Genomic DNA, 13,754 nt, shown 5'->3' with positions numbered 1-13,754 from the left:
CCAAGCAAGAGCAAAAGGCCCTGATGTTCAACCCTCAATAGCAGTGTACACACACACACACACACACACACACACACACATTAATTTGCCAAATTGTAAAGTTACAAAAATATGAAGGCAAGTTTAGAGTTCAGATCTGGCAGATCCCAATCTGAATGCCACTAAAATAGCCACCCCTTCTATGGTTTTATGCAGAAACTCACCTGTCTAGGGGGCAGGGGAGGAGGGAGAGCTAGACAGCTCTGATTGGACCAGAAACAAAGTAAGCAAAACTTCAAATCCTCTGGACACAGGGATTCCACACAGGGGTTCCAATATGTGAGTCTGTGGGAGTTCTGACTTTGCCCTTTGGCTGTTCAGGACTAAGCCTTTCCTTTTTACCAGTCACTCTCCATCTGCCTGGACCATCTCCTTTCTCCCCACACATTGGGCTGCCCTAAGGTGGGCTGGGCCAAGTTATCTCTGGCTTGTGGCTAATGGTGCTCCTTTGGTGGTAAAGTCGGCTACCCAGTCTGGGAAGCAATGCTTTGCTAAGTGCAGGGATGCATCTGATTGGGAGCCTCCAGCCCGGGGAAAACAGGGAAGGAGGTGGCAAGAGAGCGCGCGTGCGGAGAGCCGTGAGGCCAGAGCGGAGGAGGAGACAGAGCGCTCTGAGAGGAGGGAGGCGCGCAGGGAGCGAACACCCACTCGCATCCTCAGCCGGCAGCGCAGCGCCAGGAAGCAGCAGCATTTGCAGCCGCGCCCTGGTCCAAGCCCCAGCATCTCTGCTCAGCGCACCCCGCCGGTAGGCATCGGGGCTTGTAAGGATGGAGGACTCCCAGGAGACGTCGCCATCCTCCAACAACTCCTCGGAAGAGCTCAGCTCTGCTCTGCAGCTGTCCAAGGGCATGTCGATCTTCCTCGACGTAAGTACAGATGAAAGGAACGCCAGGATCATTAGAGGAAGAGGGAGGCTGGGCTCTGATGCTGATCAGTTTTGCCCCAAGGAGAACCCTTTCCTCCAGATCATTACCCAGGCAAGCTTGTAGGAAATGAATAGAAAATGACCACTACAGCTCAACTTGTAAGAAGGGCTGTCCTCAAGGAAATCCCAAAAGTTAAACTTCCCAGCAGCCTGATCTCTATAGGGACTGCCATAACTAAGGATTCATCACCACTGGTGTGCAAAGAAGGTGTGGGTTCCAATTCATCCCTATTGTGTCCCGGTGGCTGGTAAGCTACCTTGTCTTACGCTGTGAAGCATGCACACAGCACGGGCGCTTACCAGCCCCAGGATCCTCCCTTGGCTCCCTCCAAAAACAATTACTTCGAGCACATTTATTTTTCCTTTTCCAGCGCTGCACAAATCCCTTGTATGATTGTTCTTCTCTGAGTTCCCCCTTTTGCCTTTCTATTGTTCCCCCTTCCCTGTTAATCTCCTTTTCAAGTTGTGTTCACTTCCAGCTTTGACTGTTTTCCCTCGGGCCCCCTCCCTTGCTTTGGAATTGCCTGCTTTCCTCCGTTTTCTGATCCCATTCCCATCCTTTCTTTTCCTCCTGTGTTATTTTTCTGCCCTGATGCCGAGGCTTCTAGCTTTATAGCAGTTTGAGATTAGGTCTGTCTCTCGATTTTTCTTTTTTGGTTCACTTTTAAATCCTACTGTTTGGGTTCTTTGTACTGAACACTCTGGTGTTCAGCTCTTTTCTCTGCATTTAGGATTCCTGGTTTGTCCTGTGCCTCAGTTGCCTGCCTGCTTCCTGTCCCTCAGCCTCCCCCCCCCCCCCCAGTTCACCAGAGCTTACACGCAGGCTGTATCCTCAGGTGTCTGATTCAGGGAGGGAAAATTCTAGCTTGTGCTTTTTAGCATGAAAGAAAATGGGCAGATATCAGGAGAGCAGTTTGTTCTTCCTCTAGATCGTCTCTGAGTTAACATTTCTTATTAAAATCGAAGTGAGTCGTGGTGGGTCAGAGGCCAGATCCATGTATTATGCGAAAACATGAAAATAGGAGGAAATCATAATTATGAAGCAGAAATAGTGAAGATAATGAGAAGAGGAGTTAGGGCAAGGGGTCCTCCTGGACTTGATTTTTGAATAGGTTAGCTAGAAATATTTTAATTGGTAGCGAAACTCCTATAAATGATTAAAAGTCATCTAAGGCACTCCAGAGCAAAAAGATTCAACTGGGTGTGTCCTGTCAGCCTTCTCTCCCCCTCACCCCGCAGCTCCAAGGAAGGGGATCCAGGCATTTAGGGCCAGCCATTTTCTTCCTACGAAAGCACAAGTGTCTGCTTCTCATTCATTTCTTCTCTCTTCTTCTTGAGCTTGTATCTCTGCTTGGCTTGAGTAAATTATGTGGTACTATTGGTGCTAATGTGTAACAGGCTGATGTTCCTTCTACTTCTGTTACTCAGAGCCACAAAGGCCTTGAAGAACTAACTGATTTGGGGGGAGGGAGAGTCAAGCCAACACACCTGAGAAGGAAATCCTCCTTTACAGGAGAAAGTCGGGGGGGGGGGTGGTCCTTAGAATCATGCCTATTATTATCTGAAAACTATACTACCAAGAAGTGACTTCGGAAAGCAAGTGGGGCCTCTCTTCATTCTGACCTGATCTGGACTCGAATGCTTTATTACTCTAATGCAAATCTTGGCAACAGTCTGGTGATGGATGGATCGAGACTATATACATGGAAAGTTAGCCTCTTAGACACAGACCACTCTTGGCTCAGGTGTTCAAATAAACAAGAAAAAAAACAGAAATTAAAATCTCATTTGTTATGTATGTGCAGTTGTTCCTATATTCTGTAAACACACAGCCTCAGGTACCTTTCCCGAAGGAATGTGTCATCTATGAATAGGGCACCCTTGTGTTTTTCTGTCTATTTGTGGAACTTTAAAATGTAAAACTGATTCCACAGGAGAAGTGTTGGCATATTTGTTAAAAAAAAAAAGCAGCTAGCATTGGAATTGGTCTCAAATAGAAAAGATGTTGTTTACACAGTTTTGAGTTATTTTGTGAAAAAATCTAACACTCTAGTGAAATATGTGACATGAAAAAGGATTTGTTATTTAGGAAGTTTTGAATTATTCATCCTGGATCATGCTGCTTTTAACAAAATAAAATGTGAAATACAAATACATCAGTTTGTTTGATTAGATTTAGCATGTTCCAATAGCATTGCTTAGAAAGACTGCTTTTGAAATTCTATTCAGATCATAATAAATAGGGAGTTGACACTATCCATTCCAAACTGGAACAGAAATTAAACCACTTGAGAACTTCTCAGACTAATTTCCAAATTTGAGGAAAACTGATTTCCAGTGTTTGTATCCCACTATCACTGAAGTAATCAGTCTTCAAAAAAAGGGTTTAAACTATTGTTGAGAATATTGTTAATGACATACTAGACCCGACCTGCTGGCTAGAAACTAGAGTTAAATGCTCAACAGCTAAACAAGTTACAACTATTTGCTTTTGGTTTGTTTTTCTTATCTCCAACCTGATAATAAGCCTTGCTTTCCAAGATTGTTGTGATTATAAGAGTTCATAGTACAGAAAACTGGAAATAAATGTGCAACATAAATTTAAAGTATTAGTTTATGCCAGTGCTTTATGTTGAATACATAAAGAGCTAAATCTGAGTCCACAAACAACTTCAGGAACTGTTTCTTTCTACATCTAATCTATATGATTTTTCTTTCTAAAACATGTCAACATCAAGCATCAGTGTATCATACATAGTCTTGAATAGCTGTTGGGGGCTTAAAACCCCTAGCCTGGTACCCAGATGACCTGGGCACACTATGACTAATGTATACATGGGGCACACCAGCCAGTCATAGGAGAGAGACAAAAGTGGATCCATTGTGCACCAATGCAGAAGAACCAGGAATGGTTTTCCTTTTTCTACTAGTGCACTATCTTTTCCTAGGTTTCTGCATTACAGATAACAGAGAATAAACTCACATTTAGAATGCGAGTCTATGAAGCATGTAAACTTTCTTTTGAGTCATTAATCAATTCTGCCACTGTGCAGAGGAAGAAAAATAAACCTTTACCACATCCTCCAAAGCAAGAGAAATTTCAAATGAAATTATGTGCAACTCTACCCACCAATGCTACATCTCTCTTTCAACTGATATCTCTTTATTTATTGTATATTTTATGCTGATACTGGAGCTTGACCTCAGACCTTCCCAGTCTTGAGCATATTTGCTCAAGACAGATGCTTTACCACTGGAGCTATAGCTCCACTTTTGGCCCTTTGGGGCTTAATTAGAGATAAGAGTCTCCAGGATTTGCCTGCTCAAGCCGACTTTACAAACTGTAATCCTCAGATCTCAGCCTCCTGAGTAGCTAGGATCACAATTATAAGTCACTGACACCAGGTCAATTTTGTAACCAAGAAGGAACTTGCTTTTCTCCATTTCACTAATGAAAAAGTAATGAGTCTAGTGAAGATGACAGGTGATACTACTACTTGTCTTTTCTTCCTTCTCTCATCCAAGTAGGCATGTCATGTATCTCTGACCTCAAGGCACAGTGCCCGAATAGTCAGAGAATTGGCTTCAGAAAAAGAAAAGTAATAGTTTGTTCTCCTCAAGACACAATTCTGAAGCCCTGCACATACCCATTTGTATGAGAGGTGAGATGGTCAGAGAACTGTCAAAGCAGCAAGGATCTTAAGACATCATGGTCAGGGCTGTAGGTATTGCTCAGTGGTTAGTGTGTCTGTCTAGATATGGTTCTCTGGCTAAATTTTGCTACAACCATGCATGTCTTATCTTGATTAGCACTGATTATTTGAGTGAAATTGTCCAGTGAGGAAATGGCAGTTACTATCATCATTGTCTACTTTAATTGGCAAGGCAAATTAGAGTGGACAATAATGGCATTTGCCTTGTTTATTTATTCAGGTCCTGTGCTAGGAAAAACTGATAAATATATACTTATTACCTATTGTTCATCTCCCTTCCAGGGCTCAGTTCTCTGCATCCCATCTGAGTGTGACTAGTAGCTCATTACTAAAACTACCTGCTTGATATAAGGGCTACACCATAACTCAGCTTCTAGCTCTTCCTTTCCAGATGTCACTTCATGTTCTGATGAGTCCCAACCCCTGCCCTATACCCCATTTCTCAGGAGTCCACTAAGTGACTCAATCAACAATCTCATTTTGAACTTTAATCTACCCCAGAGAATGAGACAGTTAGGAAACACTAGTTCTGTGAATGGTAATTTCGTGTCAATTTTTTATGCTTGTTACATTGACATTTAATACCTGCCTTCATTAGCTTAAGGTGAGGAATAAAGACATCAAAACACATCTTTTAGATAACCCCTCATAGTAGCGAAACATAGTATTGCTTATATTTTAACATATTATAATATTAAATCTATTTACAATATTTGAATTTATTTACAATTCCTTTAGTGATAACTGTCAAACTGGTTGACCCAGATGACTATGGAAACATAACAAAAGGAGCTCAATTCCCATTTATAGTACATTTTTTAATTAATCTCTGGCCTCAGAGGCAAAATTTGCAACAAAGACAGTTATGTTCATATTTAATTGGAGGTACTGCTTAATGACACCGCTACTATCTTAACTTCATCTGTAAGAGAAATAATAGAATTCTTGGGCCACACTGTACAGTTATTTCTATTCTAGTCACATTAAACCCATGAGGATACAACAGAACTTGAAGTAAAATCTTTGATTGCTTCAAATATAACAGATAGCATGTGGCTTCCTGGTTTAGAAAACAGGGAGGAACTGGATATGATGGAGGAATGGATTCTCAATGTCCCTACTAGCTATTACAGCTATGGTGTCAAAGGAATGTGGAATTCATTCTTTAGCTTTCATGCATTAACTAAATTAATTTTGTAAAAACAAAAAAAGCACAAAACTTAAGAACAGTGTACTCTATGTAATTATCAAAGTGACACCTATCTGCTTCTGGGCAAGTTTCATAGGTGAGGATTTTAGTAATAACATTAATATTGTACAATAAGGCACAATGTAATTATGATTAGATTTATCTAGACATCATTTTGAGAAATCAACAGATGAGAGGGGACAATGTTGCTGTGCAGTAAAACAAACAACTGGAGAATAAAAAAATTTCTCATGTTTTAAACTAAACACCAACAGATATCTATCTAGATATAAGGATAGCTCTGGTCATTTAATTATAACCACAAATTGCTCAGGAAAACAAATGGTTCTCAAGGGCCTTTTACAAGTGATTAAAGTTTTTCTCTGCAAATGGTAAAGGGATATTTTCTTTGATTCTGTATGTAACATAGTACATCACCCAGTTGGTTTTCTATCCATATGCATATCAGAGTTAGGATTAATTTGATTGCAGCTAATAGAAAAATAATGCAAACTGTCTTAAGATTAAAAATGAAAAATATGATAATTTATTGGCTCTTGTAATGAAATATAGAGAGACCATTGGCTTGCTTATCCAAGCATCCGAACATCCTTTACCTGGATATTGCTTCTTTGGGGGCTATATATTGTTTTGATTTTCAAAGAGTTCCACAGTAACTAATGAAACATAGTGCATACAAAAAGAACACAACATACTTACTCGCTTCCTAGAGACTGTAAGAGTGAAATGATGCTGTTGATTGACCATGGTCCTCTCAAAGGCTGTAGAAAAGCTCTTCCGTATCTTTCTCTTGGCTTCTGTGGTAGCTTCAGTCCCTGGCTTGTGCTGAATTAGTCCAATACCTACTTCTCTCAGCATGTGGCCTATTCCTAATCTGTGCCTCAGAATTTCTGTCTAAGACCAGTAATAGTTTGTCTTAATTAGATTGAATCAATAAAGAACCTCTTTCCAAAGAAGGCCACATTCATAGGTACAAAGGACTACAATGTAAACATTTATTTTGGGGAAAAAATGATTCAAAACACAACATAAATAACAACAAAACAGCAGCAGCAACTCCTTGCCTGAATCTTTTCAGGTTCAAAACCAGTAGAAAAGGAAAATATGCCCCGCCTCGTCCTCCCTCTCCCCCCCTACCCCCTCCTACCTCCCCCTCCCCCCCACCCCTCCCCATCTGTCTGAACACATGAGCCAAGAGTGGAAGATTGATTTTCCAAAAGAAAATTAGAAATCATAACTGAAGAATAATGGATACCAAATGTCCGAACAGTTGCTATACATCAAAAGCAATTTAAAACAGGTCCAAGGGAACAAAATGAATGTATACAAATAAGTTACAGTATAGACATATTATTTACCTATACTTTACTATTTTTCATATTTTGTTGTTGCCTCCAGGTTTCTTGAGATATGATTGACTTCCTTTAAATTACCCATATTAAAAGTAAAAGTCTGATTGCGTTTGGTATATGTGAAAACTTTACCACAATCAAGATGGTAACTATCTTTATCACCCCCAGAAATTGCCGCATGTTCCATTCCATTCTTCTCTGTCCTGCCATTGCTAGATAACCCTTAATCTACTGTTGCTTTGGGTTAGTTTGCAGTTTTTCACAATTTTTATATAAATGAACTTATATAATATATATCTTTTGTACTTATGTTTTCTAATCAGCCTAATGATTTTGAGATCCACCCAAGGTGTAGCTAGATAGATAGACCAAGATAGAGATAGAGACAGACAGTTCTTCCATGTCTGAATATACCACAGTTTATCTATTCACTTGTTGATAGATATTTGAGGTATTATCAGGTTTTGGCTATTCTAAAGAAAGAAACATTTACTTAGAAGTTCTTTTATTAATCAATGACATATATAAATACAATATATATTGCAATACTTAGCCAACATAGGTAACAAAATATTTCCTCTTTTCTTTTCAGATATTGAGGAGAGCAGACAAAAATGGTAAGACCCCAAGTCCTACTGTTTCTAGTTATTCTATTTATCTGTGGTCTCATAGTTTATGCCACTTTATAAACAATAGTAGAAAATAAAAAAGTCTTAGAAATTGATTTATAAAATGTCCATTTCTTTTAAAAGTCACAGTTTGGGGAAAGTTTATGGCTGTAGATATTCATGAGAAGTTGGCAGAGGAATTTACATTGAACAAAATGATGGACTTACAACTTTGAAATGAGGGAGCCCTGTCCTAGGTGAGCTTTGACTGCTCCTTTTAATGATTAGAAATATCAGTTTAATGGCAGCAGCAGATTGATTCACTGAGTGTCTACTATGTGCCAGGTTTGGGGCCATGTACTTAAGTAGGTTGTATCTTAGCTTAACTAAGATATAAAGCTGCTCGTGAGTGTAGGATGGCTTGATACCAACTTCCAGGCTCTTTGCACTTAATTTCATGGTGGCTGGCGGTGTCCCACTGCACTGTATGATGGTTGCCTAGGAACCACATTGCAGACATCACACTAGTTCACTTTCCAATGAGAAGAGTATGAATTGGGAGTTATCATCTAAGTGACAGAGAAGGAAGGGATGGTTTAAAAAAATGCCCTGTCAATTTAATGACAGTGGCACAGAGTTCAGTTATAAGCTGTCATAAGCAACACTGTATTTTACGCTTTTATTCCACCAGAACCATTTTTCCCAATGACTTCTACATCATAGCTTATTAAATTTATTTTACTGTATTACAGCTATACTATAAAGGCTGTAGTGGAGGTGTGTTATTGACAAAAACTACTTGACACCTTTATGATACATAGATTTCTTTCCCTTTCTTGAAACCTCTTTCTTACATGCAGGGAAAGGTTATCATCAAAGTCCAGTTCTGACAGTTTAATGACATAAGTTGTTGTATGGTTTGTCCTCAAGCAATCAGATCAAGACACTACATGGAACTGCACAGCTTTCTACCCAGAAGGAAGTAACTCACTCAGTTCAAGGAACAATGGCATGGAATCCCTAATATGTAACTGTGGCTGGCCATTAGAATATCTATAATTTTTTTAGATTATGTTGCCATGATTGGGATATTATCACTTCAAAGGTATCTTTTTTTCATGTGATGCATTTGATTGCTTTTGAAGACAGAAGTGATGGTGTTATCATTATGTTTTCTTATCTAATCATTTTGCTTTTTGCCTGACGTCCAGCTCAGTGGTGCCTACCATGTGACAGAACAATCCTTCTGTCTTCCTGCCACCCACATAATATGATTCTTATTCTTAAATTTCAAAATGCTTAGATAATTTTTATTTTTTAATATTTTTATTGTAAAAATACTTTACAGAGGGGTTCAGTTACATGAGTAAGGTAGTGAGTACATTTCCTATCGAGCATTATTACCCCCTCCTTTGTTTTTCCCCTATCATCCCTTCCCTCCCTACCGCCCAATTCCTCTCTCCCCCCCCCATCCCCAAAGTTGTAAAGTTCATTTTCAACATACTGTCTTGTACATCTCATTGTTACAGTGGGTCAACCTGTATCCTTGTTTCAGCATTTAGTTATTTCCCTTCCCCTCCCCAAATTAGAAAAATGGATATACAAGATGCAGAACACCGGAATCAAATACAGTGACAACATAATACAATTCTGGGCTGCAGCTCAGAAATACCTTATCTCTTTTCCATCCAAGCACCTGTCTCTCTCAGATGGTGCTTTCATTTCATTGTACTTCCAAGACTCTGAGTAAGGACCACCATTCCTTTTGTGTCTATCAAAATGACCATAATGTCCATATGATTTACCAGCTTATGCTACACAGAGTAACTGCTTCTTCTGGCAGCCCCTGGCCCCTGCTTTCCTCACTCACCATAATGTCTCTCCTCTCCTTGCTCCCTTTCCTAATGCCTGATTTTTGCTCTGCTGACAAAGCTACCTTTCCCCTTCTCTTGCTCAGTCTTTACCATGCATTTGCCTCTGTCTTTCTCTGAAGCACATAAATTCCTTAGCATCCCTCCAGCCACCCACCTCTATGATTCTGTAACATCTGCCTTGACCTGAATCTCTGCCTACTAGTCAATTTAAGAGGTCTCATACATTGTTTTCATTCTTTCACAAAAGTCATCTTATCTGAGTAGCCATTTTCCTTGGTAGAACTCTGCCCCCTCTCGCTCAAGCATACACTTTTGAACATATTGAGTTTTGCCTTATGGTGGAATTTATTAGAAATTTTACCTCCCTAAGTCATACATGCCTCTCTAGAACAATGAACTTGTCTTATGAGGAAATTATATATCTTCAGTATTAGGTGCTTAATAGACATTTATTGAACAAATTAATAGTAATTGAGGCTGTTCAGCTACATTATCCATTGCCTTCTCTGTCTGCTTTTCTCTGTGCCTCTTATTTCGCCTTGTTCTTCATTCTCTGTGTGAAGTAGAGGCAGAATCAGGCAAGTCTGGACATAAATAACAGCTATGCTATCTTGTATCTCTGTGTTTGACATGTAGTTATTATGAGTAATAATTGAGGTAATGTGTCTCATAATAATAATATGTCTCATAATGTCTCCAGGAAAGGGCCTGACACATAGTAAAAACATAATACTGAATACTTAAACTCTTTCCTTGTGTTCTTATGCCTTGGTTACATGAAATAATTGGTGACATTTTAGCTACATCTATTGCAGTAGGACACAGTGAAAAAGAAAACATAAGGCTATTTACCATATGAGCGGGATTTAAAAGAGGAAAGATGGGATGATCTAATGTAAATGAGAAGATCAAAAAGTAACCATCTTTCTGCACCATGTGTTCATCACATTCTCTATTTTCAAATAAACAGTTTTTGCATGTATTTGATCTCTTGGTAACAGACCCTCATATGACCAAGTCTCTTGTGGACAGCTTAATTGGTGATGGAACAATCAAAGAAATATGAGGCAATAAGCAGCTGAGAGTTATGCTGCCAGAGGACAGATTTAGCATTTGGACTTAGATATCTGACATGAAAGAGAGGTTGCTGGTTAAATGAGGGGAAAATGCATGATTAGTGATTAGCTTTAATAATAGTGTCTTGGAGAGGATTTTGTTTTTGGTTGGGTTGATGTTAGACTAGATATAAAGATAAACCTGAAAATAGAACTGTTTACGGGAAATGCCAGTGCTTATCTAAAGAGCCCAGAAATAAACCTAGAAAAGGCAAAAATCCTGAGAAAGCTGACACATGGATTCAATGGACACTTCCTGAGAATATTTGTTTCTGTCTTTGTTTTTTAGTTTTCTTTTCTGTCGGTCGCGGGGCTCGAACTTTGTGCCTGAGCACTGTCCCTCAGGCCACTTAAGCCACAGCGCCACTTCCCGTTTTCTGGTGGTTTGTTGGAGATGAGAGTCTCATGGACTTTCCTGGCCAGGCTGGCTTTGAACCGCAATCCTCAGATCTCACCTCCTGAATAGCTTGGATTACAGGCATGAGCCACAGGCGCCTGGCTCCTGAGTGTTTTAATTTTACAAAAATATACTTTAATTTTATGCATTATTATTTTAAAATATTTGCGAGGTAAAGGAATATGTACATACATTTTTTCAAGATGTACAACTTGACGATTTAATATACACATTCATGCTGTAATGATGTCCATAATCAAATTAATGAACATATCCATTACCACTATGCATGACTAGAGTTTCTACCCATTAACCACATCTCCCCATTATCCCACCCACAGCTCTTGGCAACTATAACTCTACCCTTTCGCTACTTTGAGTTTGGCTTTTTTCAGATTCTACATATAAGTGAGATACAGCATTTATCTATGTCTGGGCCAAAGATTTTTTTTTTAGCCTACGTAAAAGGCAATATACAAATGATCACAGTAATGAACAGAACCATCAGATTCCTCTTGTTGATGTGCACTTGCTAAAGTTTATCATCATTCCTTTAAGCAAATAGGAAGGTTGTATGTTTGTGGTGATTTTGAGCCACAGCCTCACTTCCGGCTTTTTTTTTCTTTTTTCTTTTGTGGTGCTGAGGAATTGAACCCAGGGCCTCATGCATGCAAGGCAAGCGCTCTACCACTGAGCCACCTTCCCAGTGGTGGTTTTGATTTCTGTGCAATGGCTCTTTACAGTCCCTGAGAGAATTTTTATCTTTGGGCTTTTGTGCCATTGTTTCAGCCTATACACTCTTAAGTCTGTGAGATCAGTAATGTCTAAGGTTTATATTGGTGCATGAAATGCCTGCCATAACATAGGTAGATGCTCAATAAATTTTGTGAACCCATGTATAAGAAGTACATAACTAACAATTTGACCTTAAAAGCGAAAAGAGACTGGAGATGTAGCTCAAATGGCAAAATACTTGCCTAACATGTACACAGCTCTGATTCAACCCCTAGCACCAAAAACAAACAACAACAACAAAAAAGCAACTGTAAAAGAAACACCATCAGACATACTATTTAATTCAAACATGCTCTCTTCTTAAGCATCTGTTTTTCATTTGTTTTTGGTTTTGTGCTAGTACTGGGGCTTGAACTTAGGGCTCTTCAGTCTTGCTCAGCTTTTTTGGTTAAAGATGGTACTCCACTATTTGAGGCACACCTCCAGTCCACTATTTTTTCTGATTTATTGTATGCAACTATCTCTTGGATATTTCTTCCTGAGCTAGGTTCAAACTGATGTTCAAATCTCAGTCTCCTGAGTAGCTAGGATTTCAGGTCCAAGCCGCCAGCAGCTGACTAGAAGGCTGAGTTTTTGATCAACAATGTTCAGAGTATCATGGAGATTGATGGTTCTCTTTGGTCTGTGTCTGTGCCTTATTAAAAAGGCCATACTTTGATATGAGCTACACAGCCCAACATCATCCATATCTTCAGAGTTCTCTAGCTAGTTTTAATCCTATAGTCAAGAATTTGGGCCCAAAATAAAATGGGATGGTCAATAAGTGTGCCCTGAAATTAGAATTATTGGTACAAGATTGATTTTCATGTCATAACTCCTCACTAATTTCTCAAAAGGGGATATGAAACTGAGAATTGAATTACATATGTAATACATGGCACTATATTCATATTTACTCTATGGGATATACAAATTCTTTAACTACACCCTTAACATCTTGACCATTAAAGCCCTTGACCATTAAAGCCAAATCTTTTAACAGGGATTTATTTAGAAATAAAACAAAGCACATCCCCGCAAGCTATTCCTTAAGAATGACCTTGACTTTGCTGGAAGGAAGACTCCCAAAGTACTATAATGTGTAGGAAGAACCTGCAAGTGCAAATTTTGACTGTCATGATTTTTTTAAAAAGCAAAATAAGGGAAAACAATTTTTCTATTTTCTGAGTGCACTCCCCCCCTAAAATGTAAAGCAGTTTCACACTCATAAATGTGTTACTTTTCTGCCAGAAGCAGGAAACTGTGAAAATTCTAATCTTTACAAAGCTGGGCTTATCAGCTGTTACAGAAACAAACAGCAAATTTAGCTTCAAGCTCTTGAGCCCAATAAATGGCTGCTTGCTAACGCTGCAGAAGTCAGTGGCCTCTCTACTATCAGATACTGGACTGCATATGGTACCTTAGCATATCCGAAACTTGACTTCACCCTCTGCTTTCTGTAGTGAGATTCTTGAATTGGCCAACCCAGTATTACTTTCTTTTTTGGGAGGCCCTACAATGTAGTCATGTCCTCCACTCTCACTATATCCTAAAGGCATGTAGTTTGGCTATTATGATTAAGACTCTGTAGTCAAACTGTGAGTTCAAATCCTCGTTACCTCTTCCTATATGGCCCAAGTAACGTTCTTAGTTTCCTTATCTGGAAAATGCAGGTAAAGAGAGTGCCCATCACAGGATTGTTGACATAATCAATGAGGTAATTCTCATACATTTCTTGGAAAGGTAC

General features: G+C 39.2%; 1 protein-coding gene across 1 annotated transcript in view; it reads left to right on the top strand.

Moving 5' to 3' along the window:
• Positions 1 to 699: 699 nt before the first annotated feature.
• Positions 700 to 13,754, top strand: part of Necab1 (N-terminal EF-hand calcium binding protein 1) — a 158,751-nt gene continuing 145,696 nt past the window's right edge. The window contains exons 1-2 of the mRNA XM_013012451.1: positions 700 to 905; positions 7,832 to 7,856. Of these exons, the coding sequence (XP_012867905.1) occupies positions 807 to 905; positions 7,832 to 7,856 (124 nt within the window). The 5' untranslated portion in view covers positions 700 to 806. The remainder of the gene's footprint in view (positions 906 to 7,831; positions 7,857 to 13,754) is intronic.

The sequence above is a fragment of the Dipodomys ordii genome, unplaced genomic scaffold (genome assembly GCF_000151885.1).
Source record: "Dipodomys ordii isolate 6190 unplaced genomic scaffold, Dord_2.0 Scaffold17, whole genome shotgun sequence".
In the NCBI taxonomy this organism is placed as follows: domain Eukaryota; kingdom Metazoa; phylum Chordata; class Mammalia; order Rodentia; family Heteromyidae; genus Dipodomys; species Dipodomys ordii.
Note: the sequence above shows the minus strand (reverse complement) of the source record. Positions and strands in the feature narration are given on the sequence as shown.